The sequence below is a fragment of the Colius striatus genome, chromosome Z (assembly GCF_028858725.1).
Source record: "Colius striatus isolate bColStr4 chromosome Z, bColStr4.1.hap1, whole genome shotgun sequence".
Taxonomy (NCBI): domain Eukaryota; kingdom Metazoa; phylum Chordata; class Aves; order Coliiformes; family Coliidae; genus Colius; species Colius striatus.
This window is the reverse complement of record NC_084790.1, coordinates 21,951,988-21,979,850: the sequence shown is the minus strand read 5'-3', so window position 1 is coordinate 21,979,850 and position 27,863 is coordinate 21,951,988. Positions and strand designations below refer to the sequence as shown.

The 27,863-nt window shown below is 46.5% G+C and overlaps 2 protein-coding genes across 5 annotated transcripts in view; both read left to right on the top strand.

The window, feature by feature from the left end:
* Positions 1–6,825, top strand: part of DGKQ (diacylglycerol kinase theta) — a 92,405-nt gene extending 85,580 nt beyond the window's left edge. Inside the window, exon 23 of the mRNA XM_062018808.1 lies at positions 292–6,825. Coding sequence (XP_061874792.1) covers positions 292–390 — 99 coding nt within the window. The 3' untranslated portion in view covers positions 391–6,825. The remainder of the gene's footprint in view (positions 1–291) is intronic.
* Positions 6,826–22,679: 15,854 nt separating this feature from the next.
* TDRD7 (tudor domain containing 7) overlaps positions 22,680–27,863 on the top strand; it is a 48,635-nt gene continuing 43,451 nt past the window's right edge. For 2 of the 4 annotated variants that reach the window (XM_062018727.1, XM_062018724.1), the window contains exons 1-2: positions 22,680–22,946; positions 26,223–26,435. In XM_062018727.1, the coding sequence (XP_061874711.1) occupies positions 26,229–26,435 (207 nt within the window). In that variant the 5' untranslated portion in view covers positions 22,680–22,946; positions 26,223–26,228. Of the gene's footprint in view, positions 22,947–24,282; positions 25,835–26,213; positions 26,436–27,863 lie in introns of those variants that run through there. The other 2 variants (XM_062018725.1, XM_062018726.1) reach the window with 2 other exon arrangements.

Below are 27,863 nucleotides of genomic sequence, written 5' to 3'. Positions count from 1 at the left end.
CTAATAGTATTACCTGTGTATATGTGTATGTATATGTGTGTACATGAGTATATATGCACAGCACATATCCTTACACACCTGTAAACAAATACATACATGTATATATATATACTTATTTTTTAAAAAGTAGTTAATCTTATAGCTTTAGAAGGTGCTTCAGATAGTTGGGTATTTAAATACTTTCTGTTGTAGTTCCAACATTGCATTTGTTTCTTAGTTGCCTTAGATCTGCTTGTAGGTGACTACTGGTACTTTAACTCACACACTTTCTTTTAAAACTTCCCATTTTAGGTCCGTATGTTGAAAAAATCCAAGCAGAAACAGAAAAAAACTGGAAGCCTGAGAGAGATGAGAGTGGATAGCATGTCAGTCTCTGAAGGAGGACGCTAAATGCAGACCTGTGCTGAGAAGTGTTGCAGCACAGCTACTGTAGATACCAAGATGGTTCAGTAAAACCAAGTGCAGACAGCTAGCAAAGAGGGTTGCTTATGAGTGTGCCTTTCATTACATTTTGGTAGTACTGAGTTCTACTTTGTCTTTCAAAGGTAGTGCCTCGTTGTTACAAATAACTGTTATGTACCACTGGTCTCATCTGAAATGTTTACTTTGGGTTTCTTTCCATAAGCCATTTCCTATAGAATCTGAGGCCAAACGAAGTCCAAGATGCTGAGATTTATGGATCTGTTTTCACAAACACTCTTCCCTCCTCACAGCTTTTTGTTAGAGAGAACCATTCCATAGATAAATTTTGGTGCATCATTCCATAAACGAAAATGTGTTCCTTTAAATTAATGCTCACAGTAGCCTCAAAAAAATGGCAGACATGAGTTGCTGAGAGCTTCCTCGATCAGTCCAAATAGCACAGCTGAAACAGTTCTACCATGAAGAGACAAATATGAAACAAAGGAGAGATGATTTCTATAAAAGGAGCCCTGCGCAGTGTGAAGAGAGAAAGTACTAGAGTAGTTGAGTCAAAAAATTTCAGAGAGCTTACTTCAACAGTATTTGAATAGTATGAATGAAGGGCAAACAGCTTGTATAGGAAATTTTCAGCTGCAGCGTAGTTTCTCCTACGTTATTTAGCCAAAGTCTGTTTTAAAAGGTATTTGAATGAAAGATATTTCAGCAGCTCCCACTCTAACATAAAAAAGGAATAAGAATACCTGAGGTAGTATTACTTTATAACTGATGTTTTTCTGTCATTGAAACCATTGACACCAGACTTTTCTTGTTGTCCTTACTTATGCTATCCCATTTTCCTTAATTTGTCACAGTTGGACTGTTATTTAATAGCAAGCTCAAAGTCTAAAAGAGTCATTACTTCTGAGGCTAAAAGAAGGTAAGTTAGCACAGTCATATGTTAGAGCTGACCTGAAGCACACTGTAGCTTCGCTGAGGAGCCTCCAGACGTGTTGAGGCCTGTAATGTGCATGAAACATGCTGCAGGCTTCAGGTAACTGGGAGTGCAATAGCTGTCATGAAAACTTACCTGCCCAGTCATCTTTCTCACACCCTTGGTGGATGTTGTCTGGTGTGGCTCTGGGACACAATGACTTATCTTCTCTCACTTGAGTGAGAGTGTGTTCTTCAGAGGCTGTTCCTCTGTCACACCTCTCTGTGCTTACCCATCCACTGAACCTGTGGGGATCCAGTATTTCTTTCATAGCTTGCTGCTAGAGCAGACGTGTTAGTATGAGTGCTGCAAGACAGTCATCTGTAGCACAGAGTGATATAGCTAAAGCTATAAACAGAGACAAAACAACCATGCAAAATGTAAGCCACCTGAAGCCTCCTCCTTCCTGTCCACTTGTTCCATCTTGTCTTAGGGTACTGGTGCAGATGCATTTGCAAAACTCCTGTTTTCAGTGAAGGCTGATATTGATTTGTTTAAATTGTTAATTTAATTTTAGTGATGTTCTTTAGGTACCACCATGTGAGCTACAACTTATTCTTTTGTTCAACGTGCAAACTAGACTCATGCTGTGAAGGAGATAGTGTGGATATTGCAGAGCTAAAATCCTCATCTCCTAATCATTAAACACAGGGTTGTCTCTGTATCAGGACCTGTGCAGGAAGGATCAGCTAGGGCTCCTCTGGCACCCTGGTACCAGCATTACAAGTAGGAAGGGTGAAGTGCTGCATTTCAGGGTATGCCATCCCAGGATGAAGCTCACAAATTAGAAATCTGAAACAGATTGCTGCTTATAGCCGTCTAGAAAACCAGAGAGACTGCTATGTGTCCTCAGGGCAGGAGGAATGAATGTGTGATCTTCTTTCTAATTGCTGGCTCTGTAGGGGAGAGGAAAACTCAGAAAATATGTGTCAGCTTTAAATATGCTGATACTGACCACTTTCTGCAGCCCAAGTAAATAAACCTGTCTTACTGTTTTTCCAGACATATGTAATCTTGCAGCATACAGTTGACAGTGTTCCATGTTCTTGGCTCATTAAGGGCCTGGCTGTGTCTCCCTGCATGTTGTCTGCAATAACACAAAACTCTTGGGTCATAACATTTTAATTGGAGGGCCCCTTGCCGTGGCATATCCTTCTGTGGGGATTTTCCATGCCTAGGACACTGTATGAGCCTGTCTCAGGGTAGTGTTGTGGTAGCAAGGCACACAGAAGTATGAGTGCTTTCTCCTCTCAGCTACCAGAGGGGATCCTGGTGGAGGACAGGAGGGTTTTGAGTTTTCCTTTCTTTTCTGTGTTTCTTCCAGAAACACACTCAAGTGGTTTTTTTCAGCAGATGAGAGCCACTCTGGAATGAGAACATACCTTAAGAAAAGCACACTTGGCGTTCAAGGCCTCTATGCATCATAAAATGATGCTTAGCATGTTTTGAAGACAAAACAGATTCCTGGGCAACTGAAATAGGAAAGATACTGTAAAGCTTTAAAACAAAAAATCATGATTTAACCCCTCTATTAAGATGTTCCAGGTACTGTAAAGGCCAGTATATCAAGACTACAGATAGTATCTGAGAAGGCCTAGTATATTCTTCCATAGTATGTAAGACTTCATTAAAGAGAGAAGATAACTTCTTGCAGTTAATATGAAACATTTTGACCTAGCCTTTACACTGAACAAAACAATGGAGTATAATTTACAGGCTAAGGGGCAAAGAATAGATTCCTGGCACCGAGTCTTGGCATAACATTGTGTGATAACCTACTGGTCACATGGCCAAGTGCTTTAAATAATGCAATAACAAATTGATCTTTAAATGAAACGGTGTTACTTTGCCAAAATCTTGTTGTTAATTTATATATGTGTGTGCGTGCATATATGTGCACATGCCCTTTAAAAACAGGCCTTACTGCATTGCCTTTCACAGTGCCTAGATGTACAGCTGTGCTGCATTACAGTGTTCTGATAGCACTCACTTCTGGATCTTTAATCCATTTTGGACAGGAGGCAGAGCTTGCTTTCTTACTGGTCCCACTGAAGTTCTAAGCACTTATTTCTGACAGACATGTGCTTTCCAGAAAGACACGATGACAATACAGTGAAAGCACAACTGTGTTTGGAGTACAGTCTCTGCATATGTACAATTTGAGCTCCTCTTGCTCGTTCTAGATTTTTGTAAAGTCTGTGTGTGTCTAAAATGAATGGCAATGGCTATTGTAGCATTTTAAAAATGAGAAAAAGCTGTAGCATAGTCCGCTGCAAGACTTAAATAAGGAACAAAACTAAATGAGCTTTTATAGACAATTGTTCGTTAACCTTCACAATTACCCTCTTACAAGTATTATACAGATTGCATTTCTTTAAAGAGCAAGTAGTGCTTTGAATATCAGCTATGTGTAATAGCTAAGTGTTTTACACATGCACATTACTCTGTAGCTGTCTGTTGGCATATAAATGTGTCATTATCTAATGAAGCCAACATTTGTCAGAGAAGAAGGTAGGAGAAGCTGTTGCCACACTTTAAAAGGACTTATGTTGAAGACACGACAGAGTTAGCTGTGTAGGTGTTTTATAAGGTACTGGCTGCATGAACAGGCGTGCCCTGTGCTTGCAGCCCCTGATCCATACTCCAGGTCTGAAACTGGTGGCACGTTGGAGTTGTCCACTTAAGAGACTTGGCAGTAGGTATTCTCCAGTCTGCACTTCGTACCTTTTTCTCATGGCCTTCACAGCAACTGGGCGTTTTCCTCCTGCTGGGCTGCCCTCCTACCCTTTGGGCCCACCTAGCACTTCATACTGAAACTAGTCAAAAAAGCATGAATAGGTAGTGGAGAATGTGTGTGGAGAGAGTGGAGGAATGGGGATCCTACTCTGAAACACCATGCTAGTGCTTGGGCTCATTAATTTCTACTTCAGCCATTCAGCAACTACTGAACTACCTTGGATTCATGGTGACAGCGCTGCCTCATTTTCAGGCTTTGATGTTATACACAGCAGTGTATATATCACTTCATATACTTTTTGCACTTAACAGAAAATGCAGGTTAGGCTTAGGGTATGGAAAAGTTGCAATGTTTGTACTTTTTTTTTTTTTTAAATATGGGGATGATTCTACAGATACAAAGATGCACTTTTCTGGTAGTGATGAAGACAAGTGCAACTGCTGGAGACTTTCTCTGACTGCAGCGTTCCTTGGTCCCCATCCATCTCTCATAGCGTGTTGTTCTTGTAAGCCTGCTTGGCAGTGAGAGATGCTATCTCCCTGCCATCACAGGATGTATATACAGCTGAATGACTGAAAGTTCACATATATTTTTAAACAAATTGGCTGCTGTTCTAAGATTTGGGTTTATTAGGCTTGATTTTATAATGCATACAAGTAATGTTGGAATTTTATTTGTAACATTAACATTTACTGATAGTTTGCTGACACTTGGCTCAGAGGAGAGATCAGCTCAAAGACTTTACCGCTTTTGCTGTGTAATGTGGGTGGTTTTTTTTTTTTACAGCCTAGCCATTGTTATATGTGCAATGCAGTGAGATGAATGTAAATCACTTAACCTGCAGTTAGACCAACAGTTTCGATGTTTACAGGACAGTGACTATTGATTGTAAACTCATACGTGTCGATTGAAGCAGTGTGCTTTCTCTATTTTTGGAAGCAGTGTTTCTGCCTCCTGTAACAGTTAATGAAATAGTTGCCTTCTGGTTTAGATTCCTGGTTATGTCCCTTTGGAGAGATTTAAATGCAGATTGTTACTTTTCTGCTATGGACTGAGAGAACAGAATTTGTACCCATACAAGTGTTGAATGTGTTTTCCAAAAGATTGACTTTATTTTTTTGTGACGATAATTTATGAGAATGTTTTATAAGCAGATAAGTGTTGGTGAAAAGATTGGTGTGAGGCCTGGAAATAAATGTGTGTAAAGATGTATCCCAACACAAGTATTTAGTAGGGCATAGTGTAATTATCCCTCTGAGCTCTCTTAGCAGCATGCACCCATTTAACACAGCACTGTGCACAGCTCCAATGTGTTACTGAGGAGATAACTTGATTTCAGGAGATGTGGCTTCATTTATATTGTGTATTTCCCATATGACAGCACTAGTAGCAACTCCTAATACAAACATCAGCTGCAGGAAAGCAGAACTTCGTCCCTGTACAGATGACTGCAGGTTGAAGAGCAGGGAGCCTGCCCTTGTGCTTGACTCCAGGAACCTTACAGGCCTGATGAGGGTTTGGCACTTGCAGGCCTCTCTGAGAGGCCCCAGGGTGTGCCACACGTTAGTCGTCTCACTTTCTGCAGGAAGGGAGGTGTGCATCGGCATGTTCCTGTGTCAGTTAACAGCTTGCCTTGCCGTAGCATCCCTTTCTTTGTGCTGCTGATATTGCCAAATTGGGTAGAAAGAGGTGCTTGAAGAATTACTATTTATTGTGTAATTTTAGGTGCTTATAAAGCCTTCACTGCTATTTTAAAGCAAAATTATGGGGATCTGTAGTATAGCAATAGCTGTATAACTCCAGCTTTCTAAACATGCCAAAAGCAAGTTATCCTTGTGATAGTTTAATTAGCAATGGTGTGTAGATAGTAGCAGTCAGTACCTTGAAGTTGCAAGTTCTGATTATTGGAAAGAAACATTTCTGGTTTGAATGCAAAGCATCACAGAGTTTGTAATTTGCTGTAAACTTCAGTGTCCCTCCTGCTTACAAACCACCCGTGACATCTTAATTCTTCTCAAAGTACAGCTCAACTGTTGCTTACTTAACTGTGTTTTTCACGTCTGGCTATTTAAGTCATCCAACTTCAAGCAGTTTTATGAATGCCATTTTAATATCAAGATACTCTTAAGATGTCTTGTAAACGTTTCTTGTGAATATTCTAATACGTTGGTAGTAAATCACCTTGGCCCAAGGAGCTAAGGTAAGCTGGCCATTGAACAGTTTAGTTATTGCCTAGTGCGTATGCTTTGTGCACCTGCCTAATAATTCTCAGAAAAACATAAGCCTCAGTATAAGCATTGAAGTGGTTGAAAACTGCCTCCACGTTGTGTGCCTCAAACCAGTAATGCATTATCACACACGTTTACTTGTGGATTGGTCTTAGAAACAGGCTTTTAACGATATAACTTCTTCCTTAGTGTCTGCCTTGCAAATCACTATGCTGTGGGAACTTGTCTACAAATAACATACCTAGTGTAGTAATTGGTTTCAAAAAAAGTAATTTATAAAAGATGGACTTTCTTCTTATATTTAAACATCTGTTTGTCCTTGGGTTATGGTCTTAGAACAATTCTGTATATATTTTGCAATATGTGTTTTGTGTTTAATTTGACTGTACATTTTGCACTGATTTAAAATTCTGTATTCTAAGTATTATTTACAAGTTCCAGAGATCTGTAACTAGACTTTATCTGTGAAAAATACAACATTTATTCTACCATGGGTGTTTGTGGAGTGTTCATGTTTTAAAGTAGTGAAATACACTTTTGCAGAGAGAGGCATACTTTGTAATGGCCAGACACTGCTTTACAGGTACTGTATAGCCTGTACGCTGCATAAGAGGGTGGCTGTGCAGTGTTATTTCCTAGGGTTTGATTACACACTAGTTTGACCCTGGCAATATTCAGGCTTTTCTAGAACCCTTACTTCTCTGTGTAGCACTTGCTGTGACTGGTAAAACCTTTCTGTGATGGCACTACAGTGTGTCAAGGATTTTTGTTCCGTGAATAACTTTAATGATGATGCAGATTTTCTATGGTAGTTTTGCTTGCTCTGTTTACACTCCTCTAGAAGGGCATGGGCTGGTGTTTTTAGGCTATGGGGAACATAACCCTGCTGTGCTTGGATTGAGTCAGCAGTGGTGGACCTGGTCTGCACGGCCCTAGAGCCAGAGGCCATAGGCCTTGGCTGGGATGGAGTAGGCATCTTGGCTTGGCTGGGTGGGCAGCAGGAGTGTCCAGGGGCAGTGCCCCCACTCACCTCTCCCTGGAGGCCACAGGAGCCTGCCTCTCCTGCCTGATGGGGGTCCACCAGTTAGACAGCCCCAGCTAGGATGTCCCTCCTGCAATAATCCTTCCTCTGGCACAGAGCGATGGCTTCTCTCCGCTCTGTTCAACGCAGAGGAGGGCCTGGTTTTGCCCTAGCATCTCAAGGTAAAACTTACAGTTTCTTGCTGGGCAGCAACTCCACAAGGTCTGAAGCAGCTACAGCCGTGTTTTAAAACATACCTAGGAAACCTCAGTTCAGGACTGCTTTTCTGGAAAAAGAGGGTAAGCAAACAAAATACTGACCTTCATATAGAAGACTAAAAACAAACACCCAAACGTGAAGTGTCCTTGATTTAACCAAGCTTTATGCCTGCTAGCTTGTGTTTAAAATGAAAGAAAACTGCCCTTTCTCTGTTTGACTGGTTGTGAAGTAGCACTTCCCACTTCTTTCTGCAGGTCCTAGGCATCTTGAGGCACGCTGAAGCATACTGCTTTCCAACTTTTACAATGTAGCAACCCAGCACCTATTTCAAGCATGCAGTTAGAGGAGCCAGAAAGGCCTTCTGATGGGTAAAACACATGTACCTGGAGTTTGATCTAATTCCCCAGTAATTGAAGGAGCAGGCAATGAGGAAACAAATTCTCCTTTTTCACAGAGCACTACTAGAGGCTCTAGCACCGCATCTGATAGACACTTCCCTAAAGCTGAGAGCATGACACCTCAAGCTGCCCAGGGGAGGCACCGGCAGATGCATGCTGCTGCGCAGGCACCATGGGAAGCTCCTTGTAAAGCTGCTGAGCGAGTGCAAAGGCACATGTGCATGCAGGTCTCAGTGAGAGTGTTCTGGCTGCCAGAAGGGAAGAGAAATGGAAGGCAAGAAATACAAGTGGAGGATCTTCCTAGCTGGGGCTCCAGATGACCCAGAAATTCACTTCTGGAGACATTTGGGAGACAAAGGGGTATTTGGTTATCCAGAGGTTTCCATATTCAAGTGCATGGAGTACACCTAAAGCAGCCTGTGGGAAGAAAAGGTACTAAGTCACCTGCCATTTCAGTGGGCCTCAGTAGAAGGTTAGTCTTCGCACAGTTCAACAGACACCCAGGAGCTTGAGCCCTTCCAAGATGAGATGATGTTCTTGCCTGAGATGAGATCATGTTCTGCCAGTGATTTTACCCCTGCCCTTCTCTGATCTGAGCAAACAGCAAGTACCCAGTTTGCAGGCAGAGTGGTCCCTCCATTTACAGTTTGGACATCAGGATCTCCTCGCTCAAGAGCCTTTATATCCTGTGGTCCCCAGAGCACAGGCAACTGAAGTAGCCCTGAGGCACTAAACATCCCCAGCAGCAAGGACATCAGCCATGGATCTTGCCAGCTCTGCTTCAGACATGCCAAGTTGCCACAAATTAATCCAGACACGTGGGCCATTACCCAATCAGTCTTGCATTAAAGATCACTCTCCCACATCTCTGTCACAACAGGATGGCTTGGTGTCCTCTCCTGTGTTGCAGCAGCCTCATCTACAAAACACAGAGCAGAGCTGCTAGCAAGTCTCTTGTCCGAACAAAACTGCATACTGAGGAGGCTGTCTGATACAGACTTGGCACATCTGCAACAGAGATGTGAAAACAAACCTCACCTAGGAGATGCCAGAACTGAATAGGCTCCATCAACCCTTTTACAGTACAGGAGACTGCTTCAGTCAACCAGCAGGAATTTTTTTCTTTGGCACTCTTCTACCTCAGCTTACCAACCTCTGGCTCTTGCTGGTACCTCAGTCCTCCTCCTACCTCACCAGCCATTCCCTTCCTTTCTAGGACTTGTCACTCCTGTGTCACTGCTCTGTACAGTGGCTTGCCATACCTTCTCTCTAGAAACATTTAAGGTTTAAGGTTTTTTCAGGCTTCTTTGAGTTGTAAGTGAAGATTGTGTGGATTTTGGGTTTCTTTTCCCCACAATTTCTTTAAATTTGTGACTGTGGTCAGCAGGTCTGGTCATAAACTTTCAACTGCAGCTTGCTAAAACCTGTCTAAAGTCTCAACTATATCTCCCTGGTAGAGGGATCAGTCTTAATTGAATTAACAGTTAATTGAATTAACAGTTTAAAGCTAGCTTATTTTATAGAGAATACTTATTTCATAGAGAATAATACGCATCTCAGAGACAGCAGATGACTGACTCAGCTCTAGACAGTAACCTTGAGGGGTGTCCCCACTCAAGGGGAAAGATTTTCAGACTGAATCCAAAGGAGAATACACAGAAATCCTCTCAAAGAAATGGGAGTGGGCTTTTGCAGAATAAAGTGATTGACTGTCAGTCATCTTGTTGAATTTACATCTCTGTAGAGGTAGCAAGAATATCTAGTTTCCAGCAACAATGTTATCTCTGAGATGTCTGTTTCACTGCCCACTAGCTCAGGAATTTTCTTATCCTCCCAAGTTATCCTTGGAGACAGTCAAGTCAGGCTGAGCAGTAAAAGCCTTCTCTGCCAGAAAACAGCAGGATCTTCAGCTTGTATCTTTTCACTGGGGAAAGTGCCCTGCTACACTGCCCCAAACTGAAGCAGTATCATTTAGTACCATGCCACTAAAATGAGGACCTCAGTTTTGTCAGTTCTTGTTTATATACAAAGAAGGCTATTTGCTACAGGGCATAGCTTTATGATTTAGCAGTCTAATTTACTCAGTGTTAATTGGAGGCTGCTGCCCTCTTGTTTTCTGACTGAAGATAGCAAAATCCTCCACTGAATGAGGAAAGGCTTTCAGGAACACCTGCCCACCCACTGGATGTTCTACCGCTGCAGGTTTAAGATGTTTGTAAGAGAAATGGTGTACTGCAATTATGCAAAGGTGTTTATGCTACAGCTGATTCATGGATAAAAAAAGTTTTCCTGTTTTAAAAGTAATGATGAAATTGTCATCGGTTTGAGGAGGGGAAAAAGAGGCAGTAACGTGGGGTGCCAAGGGCACAGGTTTTTGTAGCTGCTCTCCCAGTGTCTCCAAAGCTGTCTTTGAATGCCCTTCATGCTGTCTTCAGTACAATGCCTATCTCCACCATCGCCCATGCTGGAAGTAACAGTGGTTCCATGCCATGCGCAGTGTAGGCTGGACAGCTTCTTCCCATCCCAAGAACAAAGTGGGTGCTGGTACTGTGCCTTGGTACAGACAGAAAGTGGAGCCCTTTCCCACAGTAGCACCATCAGAGGTTCCTGCTTTGCTATGCCCCTGCCAAGAAGTGCAGCACCAGTGAGTCTTGCTGTGTCTTGTGGGTCTGTACGCTGTGCAGCACTGCTGGGAGGAGCAGCAGGAGGGTGTGGGGTGCTGCTCTGCAGTGCCATTCCCCTCTGGAGGGAGACACACATGTTGACAAAGCATTGGTGATCAGTGCCCTGGGGGTGCCCCATCCGTCTTCAGTGTCCCCACAGAGGAAAGGGGCAAAGGACCTAGTCCCCTCTAGGGAAAAACTGGCACGGGGAGCTTGTCTTGCTGAAACCTGCCTTCATAGGGATGCAGGACAGGTCAAACCGTGGCTCAGCAACCAGGCCCCATGATGCTGGGCTTGGGGTGAGCTGGAGGAACAACACAGAATCACAGAATGGTAGGGGTTAGAAGGGACTTTTAGAGATCATGTAGTCCAACCTCCCAACATCTCACACAGCGAGCAGGAGCCAGGCCTGACAGTGCCCAGCACAGGGAGTCTTGGCATTTCACAGCATGAGGGCCAAGCCCCAGTACTCAGTAGTGAGGAGCAAAGTCCATCACTGCTCAAAGGCCAGGTACCAGGGTGCAGAAAGTGGGAGCAGTCTTGGTGGCAAAGGCTGCCTGCCTTCAAAGAGCAGGACTCATAGCTCTTCTGTTCAAGCAGGAGCATGAAATTCACAGCCCAGCACAGGTAAAGGCCAGGCCCCCACAGCACTCTAATGGGGCATAGTGGTGGACAGCAATGGCATGACCTAAGTTCAGAAACCATGTACCTTGGATTTGAGTGGGGTGGAGAGCAAATCTCAGCAGGCTTAAGGCGCCCAGGCCCCCGACACACAGGTGGGCAGTGGGGCAGGATGCGCCTGCTCTGCCTGGGTCTGCCAGCAAGAGTAGGCACCACAGCCAGATTAAACTGTCGCTCTGCTCCGTGACACTCCTCATGCCATGGAAGCTGCACACCACTGCCAGTTCCATGCAGCGCCAGGCTGGCTTCTAAGCCAGCCCAGTGACCCACAGAGGATTAACACCACAATCACAGCTCCAGCAGACTCAGCACAGCCACAATGAGGGAACAGCAAACGCCGCCTCGCCACCATCAGCTGATGGCCCAGGGTGGACAAAAACAACACAGGAAGAGAAATGATCGGGCAGCAACTGGGTAAACCACCTGGATTACAGAGGCTCAAGAGGGACTGAAAGCCACCACAGACCACTAACCCAGCAAAACTGCAGCTCTGGCCCTGCTTGCTCTTCACCCAAAGGCAGCCCGGCAGCTGCACACTGAAGAGTCACAAACACAACGCTGCAACACACAGGTTGGGCAAGAGGTAAAAGAGCAGCTTTCTGCAGACAACCGTGACCCTTGGCACACAGTGTCACCTGCACACAAACCTCCTTCTACCTTCTATAGTGCTGGCCACAGTAGCCCCATCCTGGACCTGGGAAACAGCGACAGCCCCATCCTGGACCTGAGAAACAGCGACAGCCCCATCCTGGACCTGGGAAACAGTGACAGTCCCATCCTGGACCTGGGAAACAGTGACAGTCCCACACATTCTTCCTTGGGGTGACACTTCGGGCTAGATTTCTCCCTGGAAGATAAGAGATCCAGCCAAGAGCACAGGGGAGTCTTCGCAGCATTCAAAAAGGCAAAGGTTCCCTCCCAGGTCCTGATCCCCGTTCACACATCACCTTCTGCAAGGGTGGGCATCAGGAGAGCTTCTGGGGTGTGTGAATCCGATCTGAGAAGGTCTTCCTTTAAAACCAGCAGTCAACAGCTATACAAAAAACATACCATCAGAGTCAGAACCTGGACAAGCAACCTTGCCTGTGTTTAAACGTACAGAGGTAGACGGGGCACATGCAACATGACGTGAGAGGCAAAGAATCCCCTCTTTCACCTCTCTCCACACTTCAAGATGTTCACAAAACACACAGGAGCAGTCCCAGATTATGGCTAGCCCATGTCAAGGAACAACTGCACTCTCTGTCTCTGCTCAGTGTCTGCCTAGGGCATACTCCTTCAGCATGTGTTTCAATGGATGGATAGGAAAGATATGTGAGACTGCTTAAAAATACCCTCATATAGGAAGATGATGTGTGCATTGATATGTAGCACATTGTCAGACAAGCAGATGTGGTTTGGCATGACCCTCCTGTGTACAGACCGCACTAGTCTACCATGCAGCCCTTTTGGCCTGCTCAGCAGTTATGCATCTGTCAGATCCCCCATGGCCATAAGCACCATAAGACTACCAGCAAAATGCAGAGTATCATCCCTATTGTTCAAAATTAAAAGCCACACTAGCCCTTTCATCATCACCATCCTGCTCCTCTGGGCCTCGAAATAACTGTCATCTGAGCTGAAAAGCTCTGTAACACCTCAGTACTCCTACTGGCCCACTTGCTCCTTCTGAAGGAGCTCTGGTTCCTAAGAGCACAGAGTTGTGGTCTGTGCCCTGAAGCCTTCCAGTAACCACCGTCTAACAGGCCAGTCTTGATTGCACGCTCAGTCTTCTGGCTTATACCTATAGCAAGGACCTAAACGTAAGGAAGGACATGGGGTCTTTTCTGGAATCCCCTTCAGGTGTTTTCCTCACAGTCTCCAATTACACATTTTTCTGACACTGGAATTTTGTCCTGGCCTTCTGTTTTTGCAGGCTGCCATTGCCTGTGTCTGGTAGGTCCATGGAATGCCCAAAATCTGCCCCAGTGATACATACCATGTGGCCATTCTGCTGGCCCTGCCTGGGCATGGAGCCCTCTCAGTGTGGCTCACAGGTCAGCTCTCTCTTGGCACATGACAGGATTTGGAACAAGGCATGCTTTGTGGCCATCTCAGAGAGTTTCACAGCTCTCAAGCAATTTGAACTTCTCATGCCACCAAAAACCATCAGGTTAATGCTTTTTCTGCAGCTGTACAAAGTGGAAGGCCCAAACCAGCCATTCACTTCTATTTAATTACATTTTGTTAACATTTAATTACTAATTCCATTAGCCCTTAAATAAGGACTGGTTTATAGAAATTATAACTATGCTTTAAGTAATTTAATAAATAATTTGTACATATATAATTAGTTAATGTAAAAAAATGCACATTAATACATTTTTTTCACATATATTTCTGACTCTGTGCATGTTGTATGCATTCTGTATAAATATCTGTGTTTTTAATAACTGAGCACTTCTGGGTACAAAGGAAGGACCAGTTGTGGCACTGAACAAAATGGCAGCTCGCTCTCAAAAAATGGTGGCAGAAGCCTACCAGCAAGAGCTCCTGTGGTGCAGGAAGTGCCTTTGAAGCCCTAAAGCCCTGCCACCCCCCTCAGCGCACCTGCCTGTGCATGCTCAGGGCTTCCCCAGGGCCAGTCAGATACGATCACAAAACACCAGCAAGAGCTCCAGGCACAAGTGCTGCTGAGCAGGCTCTGCGCTCCTGGGAAACCCTTCTTCTCACAGACACTCTCTGCAGAGCCACTCTCCACACAGACACCTCCACAGCACCGTTGTGGACAAAAGCCGGATGAAGCTCTCACACAACTCAGAAGCAGCCCTGCTCCCAAAGCCTCTGCTGCACACAGGCTCCAGTCTGATCACCGGGCACGCTCGTGTGCCTGAGAACACCAAACACCTCACCTTCCCCCCACAGCAACCAACGTCCAACACAGGCACAGTCAGCCCTCTGGTAAACAAGCCTGGTCCACGCTGCTCTCTGCAGAAGCAGTCCCTCTCTCCTCACCCTCTCCCTTTTCTAGGGGAAATCCCCTGCCCAACACAGGAAGTCCAAAAGGAAAAGAAATCCCGACTCTCAGCACATTGCAGATGCCACACATTTCAGTCTACACGCAGACACTGTCTCTGCTTTGCTGCACCCAAGTTCACAATGCCCAACCCAGCTGCCACACAAGGAGGTGCAGCATTAGGCCCTACTCTTCACTGCTCCTTGAATGCCTTTACTTCCAGTGCACGCAGCACATTACTAACCTGATCACGTCCCCGTGTGTGCACCCATCTATTACACACAGATACACCCACATACTGACACCTATACAGGTAGCACTGCTCATACATATGTTTACACATCCACAGATCAACAAGCTACTACACACAAGTGCTTTGCAGGAACAATCTCAGTATAATTACTCAGCATAATTACTCCTACAACAGACTTCCATTTTATGTCTCGGGGACAGGGGGGCTGACCATCACTGAAATCAGCTCAGACAGTGGATCTCCAACAGGCTGGAAGCTCTCAGTGACGCTCAACAAAGGCTGTGCCTGTGTGCAGTCCAGCTCACAGGAACAAAGCTATTCCAGCTCCTCAGTGCAGCAATTCCTGCCCTTGTCAGCCCCGTGTGTTTCACTGACTGATCCTGGAGCAATCTCTACCACAGCTGCCCTCACAGCACCCCTGCTCAACTACAGCCCTCAGCATTACTGCAGCCAGAACAAGGAGCACACGCTGAACACTTGTGCACCTCCAGATGGCAATGGGTGGCAGCCACGCTGGGCATTTGGATCCTTCTCTCATCCTTTTAGAGACTCAGCAGCTCATGAGCAGAGCTTCACAGGGTGAGAGAAGGTGTCAGTCTCTTGCTAGAAAAAAAAGACTCAGGATCTCCATGTGTTTTGGACCCACTTGTTGGGGGTTCAACATTTGTGTAAATCTCAACTTGATATTAAAGCTTTAATTGCAAAAGTCCTCTTCTGCATCTGCCTGCCTAGCACCTCATGGTGACGTAGTCAGAGAATCTCACAAACACTGCAGCACTAAAGAAATGAGGCAACTAGCCCTGCTCTGTGTCTGGGAGCAGTTTTGGATCCCTGCCCTGCTGTAGGTACAGGTTTTAGTCCTATGCACTGCCACATACACAGTGGCCTAGGGGTGCTGGGAGAATAAGCCACTCTCACAGCTGTGTCAAGTGCATTCCCCATAGCAGAAGCTTCCTATCACACCTCGTGCTGTACCTGATTATGTAAGGTACATGTTGTGAAACTCATTTTGCCCAGGTTTTTGTCTCACAGTCCTGGAAACTCAAGCCTGCACCATAGATGAATATGACCATTCACCTGCTCAGACTGGCAGACAGACAGCAGCAGTCTTTGCAAACAAAACCCTACCTTAACCTTCACACATTTATTGATTTATGTATGTATTTTTATTCAGAATGTCCAAGCATTTCAAAGCTGTAGGCAAATACAGAGCCAGTTGTGTAACAAGGGCTTGATATTACCCAACATGGTGAGACCTCCCCAGGCTTCCACTGCTCTTCAGCTGCCTGTGCAGGGCTAAGAAATGCTCTGAGCATAATTGAATGATTGTGGGCAAGTAAATGTCTGTATCTGCTTCTTGTGTTAGGCTTGGTCTGCAGCATGACCATGCTGCATAACCTAGGACCTTACACAAAGAGACATGTTCCCAGAGCTGTTGCTCATGAGGCTGCCCCTGCCCACTTCCACTATGCCTTGTTCAGGCTAGGCTGAAGCCAAGTCTTCCCAGCCCTGTGGCTCACTCACTAACAGCTGAGAATTGCCAAGAAGCAGCTTACTAAACTGCCTCAAGCATCCTCAGCAGTCTGCTCAGGTCACCCTCCATCTCGTCCTCATCTCACAGCAAAGCATTGGGAACAGGTGCTGAAGTGTCAAGCACCTGCTCCATGCCCTTGGCTTCTCAACTGTAACTGTGTAGACATGTGCTGAAGAAACAGAAAACAATTACTGCATATTGAAGAAACACATCTTTCCCTAGGATTTTCTTTGGGCTTTAGGACCAGGTTGTATTAAATAGACACATATATTAAGAGAGAGAGGAAGTCCTGACTGGCCAGAAATTAAGCTGCACCCTGCAGACACCTCGTTCAGGCCAATTCCTATCCCTAGACATTTTGAGGAGCACATAAGAAAGAATTTTTTGGGGTGCAAGACACAGACTTCTTACTGCCTGGGGAAACAAGGCAAGGGGTGTTCCTTTACTTTTTCTTGTACATGGGCCTTTCTATGCTTTCTGCCCTGACCCTGTGCCTTGAATGTCTGATACCTGTAAGTGTGTTTCCTCACTCACACCTGCTGGCCTTGTTTTGGACAGTTGTTTTCCAGTTTTTTTTTTTTTCCAGGTTAGTAGTTTCTGTCTTTGTTCCTTCAGGTGTTGCTATTTCTGGCTTCTGATCATCTCTCTGGCACCATGGCTTTGATCCCACACTCCATTCCAGTGCCAGACTTATGACAACCTCTTGCCATGGCGAGAAGAGGCTGCTTGCCCTTATCCTTCTGGGCAGCTGGGGACTCCAGGCAACCAGTGCCTGCTCCTGCTGGGAGTGGAGCAGGTTTGTCTGCAGCCCACAGCACAGCAACTAGCCATGTCCTCCCTTAGCCTCTATAATGGCCCCATTTCCTTCTAGGGGCATTGAGGGAGCAGCTAGAGGAGCTCTGGTTGGTCTCCTTTGTCACAAGATGTAAGGAGAAGACCCTAATGGTTTTGCTAGGGCTCCAGCTGGACATGTGAACACACTCCATCACCAGACCCTCCCCACAGCTGCTGGAGAGACCATAATGCTGCAGGGACCTCATGAGTGATTGTGTATGAAATGCTGGGAAGCTTGTGCCCAAGGACCTGAGGGCTACCAGTCCAGGGTGGACTTCAGGCTGTCAGGGCCAGCAAAGCCAAAGGGTTTCCTCCATACTTGCCAGGAGCATGGCAGACACATGCCACATGAGGACTGGGCAGAACCTGTAAGTTCATGGAGGAGCTGCTTGGTGTGACTCATGAAGAAGCAGATGTTTGTCACCGCAGCAGTGGTCTGGATGTCCAGGTTGTATCTCCTTGTGTTCATAAGGACAGTGAGCTTCAGCAGAATTGCTAGTATACAGAGGGCTCCAAAAAGGCTCTCAGTTCCCACTGTAGTTCTAAGGGCTATGATGGGTTCAAGAACCCCTTTGCCTTTCTACCATACACACAGGGAAGACATCCTCTGAAGAGTTAAGGAGAGGCTCCATATCCTGAGGCTAACAATACTGGAGTGATTTACCACAATAGTTGCAAAAGAAGCCAAACTCATTTCAATACCAGAGAGAACCAAAGGATGCCTTTGTTTCAGACAGACTGGCTGAATCAGCTAAGTGTAAAGAACAGTTGTGTAACTGTCTGCCCCACACTGAGAGAAGAGCACACTTCAGTCAGAACAGTGTGCCCCTAACTAGTTTTAGGGCTATACTTACTGTTAAAATAACACAGCTTGTGTATGCATTTTATCTGTTTAATGCTCTGAGCCTATGACTGTAATACATTTAATTTTTTTAATGCAGCTAGCTGTAAATAAGGCATTTAGCTTATTGTTTGATGCTTTTGTGTAGAAGCCTGTCATTCTCTCAGCACAGGATTTGACCTGCTGTGACTCCACCTCTGATTGAGAGCTGGAGCAATTCAAACACCAGAAACTCTGAGGTAAGCCTGAGGAGTGTTCTGCCAGAAGAATCTCACCCAACAGTGGCTGGATCTTCAAGTTCCATGTACTTACAGCTCACTTGGCCAAATCCAGAGAGGGAGGAGGGAAGAAATGTGTTTCCCCCTATGGTGCTTGTTGAGCAAGTCTCTTTAGCAGCACGTGTCCTCAGCTTGGCTTTACACCTTATCACACTAATTTAGCAAGTGTAATAGTTTTGTGTTTCATATAAGTTATGTGAAGCACTTAACAAAAAAGCCTCTGTACTGAGTTTACAGGGCTTCGGTCTGAGGGCTGTGAAGCTTGCTCTGTATGAGCTTTTCTTGAGCTGCCTGCAATTTTGTTTTGTTTTCAGTGTGACAGCTAAATATCCATGGTTGATATAGCTATTTGTTTTATTTTTCCTTTTCTTTGTCCAATGAAATCATAATTTGTAAACAGAACAGCTGGAAGCACCTGTTCTATGATGTGAAATGAAATACCTGCAGCACTAGCATAATGATACAGTGAGAGAAATATAGGCCTGGTGTGATACTGAAGGCCTTGAGAAGTTACAGATAAAAGCATACAGACATGAAGTGGAAAAAGTCATGACACAGACTTCGTGTGGCAGACTCTGTGGCAATAAACTCAAGCTGACCAGCATAAGGAGTGCATATGTGTCTTGTCCCAATGGTAAGTACAAAAATGTCAAAGACAATGAACAAAAGACTTCTAAAGACAGAGCTCCAGCCCTGAGCTGGCTGCAGCCCACATACACCTTCCTGGCAATCAGGGACAGACAGCATTGTGACAGTAAGCATATTCTAGAGACCAATAATGGGATTTGAAACTATATTGTGATTCCATAGTAGACTGAAAATGCAATAGTCTGTGAAATATGTGTGCTTACACCACATGCTTACACCATGGTTGCTGCATCACCCTTCTAAATACAAATAGCCTCACATTAGTAAAATTTGTATTAAACATTGGACCTTTCATGTGTGAAGGACCTAAAAAATCCTGCTCAGAGAATACTGGGGCCTGTCACAAAGCAGTCTCTAGAGGCTGTCATGGTTCTGCTAGAAGGCTGTCACCAAATCTTGGTGGTAGTGTAAGGAAAATCCCACGGCCAGAGGTCAGTGTTCACAAAGGCGGCTGAGAAGGCCTGTAAAAGTTTGCTTTATCAGAATAATGGGAGTGTCCACTGGGGCATTCCCCTGCAGGATCTCTCAGGCTTCCTGGAGGACAAAGTCTCCTTTCATAGAATCATAGAATCATAGAATCATAGAATCATAGAATCATAGAATCACAGAATGGTAGGGGTTGGAAGGGACCTTTAGAGATCATCTAGTCCAACCCCCCTGCAGAAGCAGGTTCACCTAGATCAGGTCGCATAGGAACATATCCAGGCGGGTCTTCTTGACCACGTCACCCTTCTCCTTTCCCACTGGCTGAGATACTCAGAGGGTAGAGACTTCTCGATTCACCTACTACACACTCACTCTAATATGTACACCTCTCACATCATATATTGTATGTCTGATTAATTCCAACTTTATGGTGCCCAAGCAAAGGTCAAGAGAATCTACATTGTTTCTAAACTTTTGCAGTTTCAGGTAGCTCTTGTTGATAACTGAAGTTCTGATTGGTCCTTCAAACCACTTTGCTACATAATATGGATCTGTGAAACCATGGTCCTCCTAAGCCACATGGCTGCATCTTTATTTGTAAAGACATCAGCGTCTATCACATAATCAGTAGTCATCATTGGAAGCCCTTTGCAGGCAGAACCTAGGTGAGATTCAGCATCTCCACCTCCATCCTGGCATACATCCCTGCAGTCTCCCTCTGTGGGGCCAGCCTGACGTGGTTTTGGCAGTCCTCCACCAATCCAATATTGTGCAGCTTGACCTAATGCTGCCTCCAGCTGCCTGTCATTGGTGGACATCTGCAGAGAAGAGAGTTGAGGTCCAGAGAGGCAGGGCCCCCGATGGAAGGATGGTGAGGGACTGCTCTCTATCACTGGCTGTGGGTAATATATCCAACTCCACGAGGCCTAACAACATCAGCTGGTGACCATCTTCTGCCACTGTCGTGGGGCACTGATCAGCCACGTGTTTGAAATGCCAGAGGATACAACTTAAGATGAACCTGTGGGATCCAAAGACTTCAAGTATGCAGCATTGCCCATGCAGACATGCCACGTGGAGCTAGGAATGCCCATGAGAGACCACTTCCTCCAAGCCCAAGATTGATGTGTCCCTACAAGCAGAAAATCAGGAAAAGGAGGCAAGAGGCCTACATGGTTGAAAAAAAGAACTACTGGATCTACTCAAAGGAGAAGAGAGAAATCTATGTAAGCTGGAAAAAGGGCCTGGTTGCTGGGGAAGAGTAAGAGAACATTGCCAGAGTTTGAAGAGACAAAACCAGGAAAGAGAAAGCTCTTTTGGAATTAGAACTGGCAAGAGAAGTAAAGGAAAACAAGATGGGCTTGTTCATCAGCAAATACATCAGTAGCAAAAAGAAGATTAGGGAGAACGTGAAGCTGCTGATGAACACGGAGGGTGCCTTGGTGACAGAGGATGCAGAGAAGACAGAACTACTGAATGCCTCAGTCTTCACTGCCAAAGCCAGCCCTTGGGAAGCCTAGTCCCTGGATGACAGTGAGATAGTCTGGAGAATGGAAGACTTTCCCTTGGTGGATGAAGATGAGGTTATAGGCCTGTTGGACAAGCTGGACACCCACAAATCGTGCACCCACGAGTGCTGAGGGAGCTGGCTGATGTTATTGCTAAAACACTCTCCATCATTTTTGAAAGATCATGGAGGACAGGCAAGGTGCCTGAGGGCTGCAGAAATGCCAATGTCACTCCAGCCTTCAAAAAGGGCTGGAAGGACAACTTGGGCAACTACAGGTTGGTCAGCCTCACCTCCATCCCTGGAAAGGTGATGGAACTCATCCTGGATGCTATCTCAAGACATGTGAAGAAAAAGATGGTTATCAGGAGGAGTCAACATGGCTTCACCAAGGGGAAATAGTTTGTCCAACCTGATAGCCTTCTATGAGTGCCTAACTGGCTGGCTAGATGAGGGGAGAGCAACAGGTGTCATCTACCTTGACTTCAGCAGGGCTTTTGACACTGTCTCCCATAACATCCTCATCAGAAAGCTCAAGCAGTGTGTCTTGGATGAGTGGATGGTGAGGTGGATCCTGGCTGAATGACAGAGCCCAGAGGGTGGTGATCAATGGCACAGAATCAAGTTGGAGGCCTGTGGCCAGTGGAGTTCCATGGTGATCAGTTCTGGAGCCAGTCTTGTTCAACATCTTCATCAGTGACCTGGTGACAGAGTGTACCCTCAGCAAGTTGGCTGATGACACCAAACTGGGAGGACTGGTTGATTCCCCAGAAGGCTGTGCTGCCATTCAGCGGGATCTCGACCAGCTTGAGAGTTGGGCAGAGAGGAACCTCATGAGGTTCAACAAGGACAAGTGCAGAGTCCTGCACCTGGGAAGGAACAACCCCATGCACCAGTACAGGCTGGGGGTCGATCTGCTGGAGAGCAGCTCTGCAGAGGGAGACCTGGGAGTCCTGATTGACAATAAAGCAATGTGCCCTCGTGGCCAAGGCCAAGGGCATCAAGAAGAGTGTGGCCAGCAGGTCAAGGGAGGTTCTTCTCCCCCTCTACTCTGCCCTGGTGAGGCCTCATCTGGCGTCCTGTGTCCAGTTCTGGACTTACCAGCTCAAGAGGGACAGGGAACTTCTGGAGAGAGTCCAGCGCAGGGCCACCAAGATGATCAAGGGACTGGAGCATCTTCCTTATGAGGAAAGGCTGCGGGAACTGGGGCTGTTTAGAGAAGAGGAGACTGAGGGGGGATCTCATTAATATTTACAAATATCTAAATGGTGGATGTCAGGAGGTTGGGGGATCCCTTTTTTCTGCCCAGTGTCCAGTGTGTGGTCATGAGGTAATGGACAAAACCTTCAACACAATAAGTTCCACTTCAACTTAAGGAAAAACTTCTTTAGTATCAGGGTGAGGGAGCCCTGGCACAGGCTGCCCTGTTGTGGAGTCTCCTTCTCTGGAGGATTTCAGATCCCACCTGGACATGTTTCTGTGTGACCTGACCTAGGTGCACCTGCTTTAGCAGGGGTGTTGAACTGGATAATCTAAAAGGTCCCTTCCAAACCCTACCGTTCCATGAGCTCTGCAGCTGCCTCGGCACAGGCTGGGCAGGCAGGGCCCACCTGAGCAGCTCCCACAGCCTCAGGGCAGTGCAGACAAGGCCCAGGTGACGCCCAGGTACCTACTAGCCCCTCCTATGTGGAGAGTGTGCCAGTGCAACAGCCTTGTACTGGTGTCAACAGAGAGACCCAAGTACAGGATTAAACCAGTGCCGTTTTCAGAACTCGGAAGTTGAGGTAGTTGAGTGGATTAATTTAAAACCTGCGCTCTGCGCCTAACAGACGCGCTTAAGTTTCCCGGTCTTTGCCTGAAGGCAGTGATTTCCGCTGCCGCCCTCGCGCCGGACCGAGGCAGCGCTGCGCTCTGCGGGGCCGGGCGGGGCGGGCGGGCGCCGGGGGCGGGGGGAGGCGGCGGCCCGGCGCGTGCGCGCGGCGCGGCGCGCCTGGGGGGGCGGTGCCCGCTGGGCGCGAGGCTGGCGCGAGGTGGCTGTTGCCGCGCGCTCGCCTCACAGCGCGGCGGACTCGGCGGCGCTGGGCCCGGCCCGGCCCGGCCCGCGACGGCTGGTGTCTGAGAGCCCCTGAGTTGAGGTGGGGGTGACAAGGAAACGGCGGAGGCCCGCCGGGCGTAAGCTCTTCCGGGCTGTGGGGAGAGGCAGTGCGGAGGGCGCGGCGCTGCCTATCAGCGGGAGACTGTTTCTCCTCGGCGGCTCCGTCGTGACGCGAAAGTGGCCCGACCTCAGAGGGTTAGTGACTGCTTTGTGCTTTCAGGGGAAACTCGCGTTCCGCTAGGTTGTGTTTATAGTCTTTTAAAAGTATAGCTTTTGGGGAGTTCATCCTTCTCGGCGGGAAAGCGATCCTCACATCTTTATAATTTTTTAGTGATTTTTCTGTTAGCCCGAGTAGTAATCTGCAGCGCGAAGGCTGTTTTGGGACTGGAGGCTGGTCATCCGCTTCAAGCGTAGAGAAAAAAGTTTGCGTTCAGATGCCGGCGAAGACCGGTTCGATCCAAGTGGCGTGATTCAGTGGTAGCGGCTGCTCTGGCGGTTTCCAGTGAGGTGTTTTCCCACCTGGAGGCAGTGAACCGCCGGGTGAACGTCCCAACTGTTGAACGGCCGAACTTTACAGAAGCTGATCACTAAAAAGAAAAGAAAGAGCTTTTAAAAAAGCTTCAGAAAGCATTCTGAGCCATGTAACTTTCTGTTAATGTATCTGCGTGTTGCTGTTTGTCACCCTTAGAGATTTGCAAGTCTTTTGCATTATTGCTGGCTGTAGGAATAGGAACATCGCTCAGGTGTAAGTTGAAGAGTGCATTCAGGTTAATCTTTGTACTCTGTTATCTGTCATCTCGTTTAACTAAGTGAATTGCCCTCATGATAGCTCCCCATGATATAGTTTAGGAGGATGTATTTTGTGATATCCTGTTTGTTGTTTGTGATCGAAGTAAATTCTTTAGTACTGGTGTGCTGTAGAGGTAATCTGATGGTGACTTGATTGCCCTGCTTCCCTGTCCTCTTTCTTTTTTTTAATTGAAGATTCTTCTTTTGAATCAACTTTGAAACTACTTTCACAAGTTATTGTAAGCTTTCTTCATTGTCACTCTTTGTCCAGCTGTAATGGACATTGTGTTCATTTTTCCTGAGGAGTAAGTTAAGGAAGTTCAGGTAAGAGAATTTTCAAGAGCCATATTAAAGAAATAATTTGTGTATCTTATTTAAGAGGACGACAAGAGAAAAAGGCCCCAAATATGCTTCCTATTGACCTTTCCATCTTTTTTATGCATGTGACTTGGGACACAATTTCAGGTAAAACTGAAATTTTTTAGTATACTTCTCAATATTTGAGTGTTTCAGTTTGAGTATTAAAGTTTCAATTGAAACTTTAAACCATTTATGTATTTGTCTAGCACATAACATCCCCGTGACACTGAGTGGATTCAGAGGAGATATGAATTTCATGGATCTTTTCCTTCTGGCAGGTGACCACCAACTACTCTCACTCTTTGCAGGGCATCCTGTGAAGCTCTGCTCATGAGCTACTGAGTCTCTAAAAGGATGAGAGAAGGATCCAAATGCCCAGCGTGGCTGCCACCCATTGCCATCTGGAGGTGCACAAGTGTTCAGCGTGTGCTCCTTGTTCTGGCTGCAGTAATGCTGAGGGCTGTAGTTGAGCAGGGGTGCTGTGAGGGCAGCTGTGGTAGAGATTGCTCCAGGATCAGTCAGTGAAACACACGGGGCTGACAAGGGCAGGAATTGCTGCACTGAGGAGCTGGAATAGCTTTGTTCCTGTGAGCTGGACTGCACACAGGCACAGCCTTTGTTGAGCGTCACTGAGAGCTTCCAGCCTGTTGGAGATCCACTGTCTGAGCTGATTTCAGTGATGGTCAGCCCCCCTGTCCCCGAGACATAAAATGGAAGTCTGTTGTAGGAGTAATTATGCTGAGTAATTATACTGAGATTGTTCCTGCAAAGCACTTGTGTGTAGTAGCTTGTTGATCTGTGGATGTGTAAACATATGTATGAGCAGTGCTACCTGTATAGGTGTCAGTATGTGGGTGTATCTGTGTGTAATAGATGGGTGCACACACGGGGACGTGATCAGGTTAGTAATGTGCTGCGTGCACTGGAAGTAAAGGCATTCAAGGAGCAGTGAAGAGTAGGGCCTAATGCTGCACCTCCTTGTGTGGCAGCTGGGTTGGGCATTGTGAACTTGGGTGCAGCAAAGCAGAGACAGTGTCTGCGTGTAGACTGAAATGTGTGGCATCTGCAATGTGCTGAGAGTCGGGATTTCTTTTCCTTTTGGACTTCCTGTGTTGGGCAGGGGATTTCCCCTAGAAAAGGGAGAGGGTGAGGAGAGAGGGACTGCTTCTGCAGAGAGCAGCGTGGACCAGGCTTGTTTACCAGAGGGCTGACTGTGCCTGTGTTGGACGTTGGTTGCTGTGGGGGGAAGGTGAGGTGTTTGGTGTTCTCAGGCACACGAGCGTGCCCGGTGATCAGACTGGAGCCTGTGTGCAGCAGAGGCTTTGGGAGCAGGGCTGCTTCTGAGTTGTGTGAGAGCTTCATCCGGCTTTTGTCCACAACGGTGCTGTGGAGGTGTCTGTGTGGAGAGTGGCTCTGCAGAGAGTGTCTGTGAGAAGAAGGGTTTCCCAGGAGCGCAGAGCCTGCTCAGCAGCACTTGTGCCTGGAGCTCTTGCTGGTGTTTTGTGATCGTATCTGACTGGCCCTGGGGAAGCCCTGAGCATGCACAGGCAGGTGCGCTGAGGGGGGTGGCAGGGCTTTAGGGCTTCTGGCACCCACTTTGAGAACACCTTCTGCACCACCGAGGGCAGGAGCTCTTGCTGTCAGGTTCGTTCTCCTGAAGCATTTCACCAGCATTCTGCCAGCCTGTGACACTGGGAAAGGTGCAGTTGGAGATGAACCTGTGGAGCTGTCATGCCTTTACCAGTGTTGCAGTGGTGGGCACATGTTTCTGTGGACAAGGCAGTCTCCTGGTGGTGAGATGGGGTGGTGTTGGCACTTGCTCTATGGCAGTCCTGCTGCATGCAGTCCCTGGCTTGCATGGAGTAGATTTCACTTCTGTTGGGTTTCTCTCTGAAGAGGAAGGTCTGTGGAGTCAAGGCATCATACGCCTGTGGGTAAGATGTGGCATGGCCTGGATGCATGCTGTTTCCATGGTGGAGCTGATGCGCCTTGTGGGCATTGGTTCAGGGTTTGCGTGAGGGAGGGTGGACCGTGAGCTGCCTAATGTGTCCATGGGGCATGAGGGGAGGGAGCACTGGGGGCCAAGGTGGGGCGTCAGTGAGTCTCTGCCCCACTCCTGGTAGAAGTTCTGGCCCTGCATGCAGTGATGCAGACCAGTTGCTTGGTAGCTGTGCCCCTCTTCTGGACACAGGATATGTTGTGATTACCTAGCAGCACTGCTGAATCTTTGCTTGTTTGGGGAGGGAGGATTAATAGTAAAAACTGGTATTTTTAGCCTGTGTATGTAAAAATACTTTTTCCTTTTGGATTGAGGGGATATAGGTGAAGATGCAGGAGCCTGAACTTATTGCAAAAACACTGCGAGCTGTTCTTCATCCCTTCAAAAATGGCATACCTCTGTCAGAGCTTCAGGGGGAATACAAATCCCTGACTGGCGAGTGGATTCCCTTCAAGCACCTAGGATATGGCACACTGGAAGGCTACTTGCGGAGCATCCCAGGAGTGGTCAGAATGGAAGGGAAAAAGATGGGAGAGGTAAGAATCAGGTACAGTTCAGAAATGGCTTTTGTGTTTGTAAAATGTGGATGATTCATAATTTCACCTCTGCTTGTGCCACGGATTTCTGAGAGAAATACAGTTGCTTGCTTGTGGCCCACTAATGCTGGGAAGTGGAAGCTGTAGCGTAGAGCAAGTATCACATATTTTTCACTTCTGCAAACTGACTGGGAAGTTGTATTTGCAAAAGACGGAAGGTTGCAGGGCATTTTCCCAGAAACAGCGGTTCTGGTTGGAAAGTTAATTTGTGTGTCTGTAGAGGTCCTGGTCCCCATCTCAATATTTCTAACTCTGGAGGAAATTTCGATGGGTTGTCATGGGACTTTAAAGAGGATTAGCTTGTGTGTGTGTTCTGATCATCTCTTCATGTGAGGGTTTAGCATCATCTTTTTCCTGCAGTTAAACTGTTGCAGGTGCTGTTTATAAGCCTGACAGTGCTTGCTTTGGGCGTAGCATTCTTGTTTGTCATGAGTTGCAGTGCTGCAGGAATGTGAACACTTGGCAAAGAGAGGAAAAGCTTACGCAAATGTGGTTTCTTTATACAAGAGTTGTGATGCCTCAGCTTAGCAAGGAGCAAGGAGTCATTGCAGAGGTCAAGAAGGTCGAGCAAAGCTCAGCAGAGAATATTAGTGTGGTGAGAGAGTTATCCATTATTCCTTGGCCTTGCTGCACTAGTCTGTGTCTCCTGTGGCTGCTGGCTTGGAAGCAGCTTGCCAGGACCACATGCCTCCTTGTCCAATAGAGTGGAGTTCCTGGTTTTGAGTGAAACAACATTTCTCTTGATGATTGCCATAGCTGCATGACTTAAAGATGATCTAGTTGAATGAAGAGCTTTAAACCTTTCCCTCATTGGAGCCATGTCTGTGTTCCTGAAGTCTTATGTAGACTGTGGGAAAAGAGAAAGCTAGCAGATGTTTGTCACAGTATATGGCTGTCACAGCAGATATAGAGAGACAAGAGTTAAGGGTGAGCTCACTTGTTGGCTCAACTGTATTGGGATGACATTTAGCTACTCGGAACTAGGTCTTCCTAGCTAACTGTGAAAAGTGTCACAAGAGCTGTCCCAGGTTTTGTGCTGATGTCTAGATATATGTCTCGTTTTAAGCAAGAAGTTCCCTTGCTGCATTTTTAAAATTGTCACAATTTCTTCTTTTGCATCAGGTATCTAAGTTTGGGATTCTTGTCCCATTGCTCCAAGCCTGCGTCGTCTGCAGTTACACCAGCAACATGAATGCAGGTGCCTCTGGGAATATTTGTGATGCTGCAATTTTATGCTTCCTCATGGTGGCCCTGGCAGATGGCCATCTGTTTATAACTAGGGCTTTTCAGGATGTAATCTGGTATCCTCCTATTCCCTTGAGAGCCTTGCTTATCCTCTAATACGATGTATGCTGAGGGCCAGGTGGA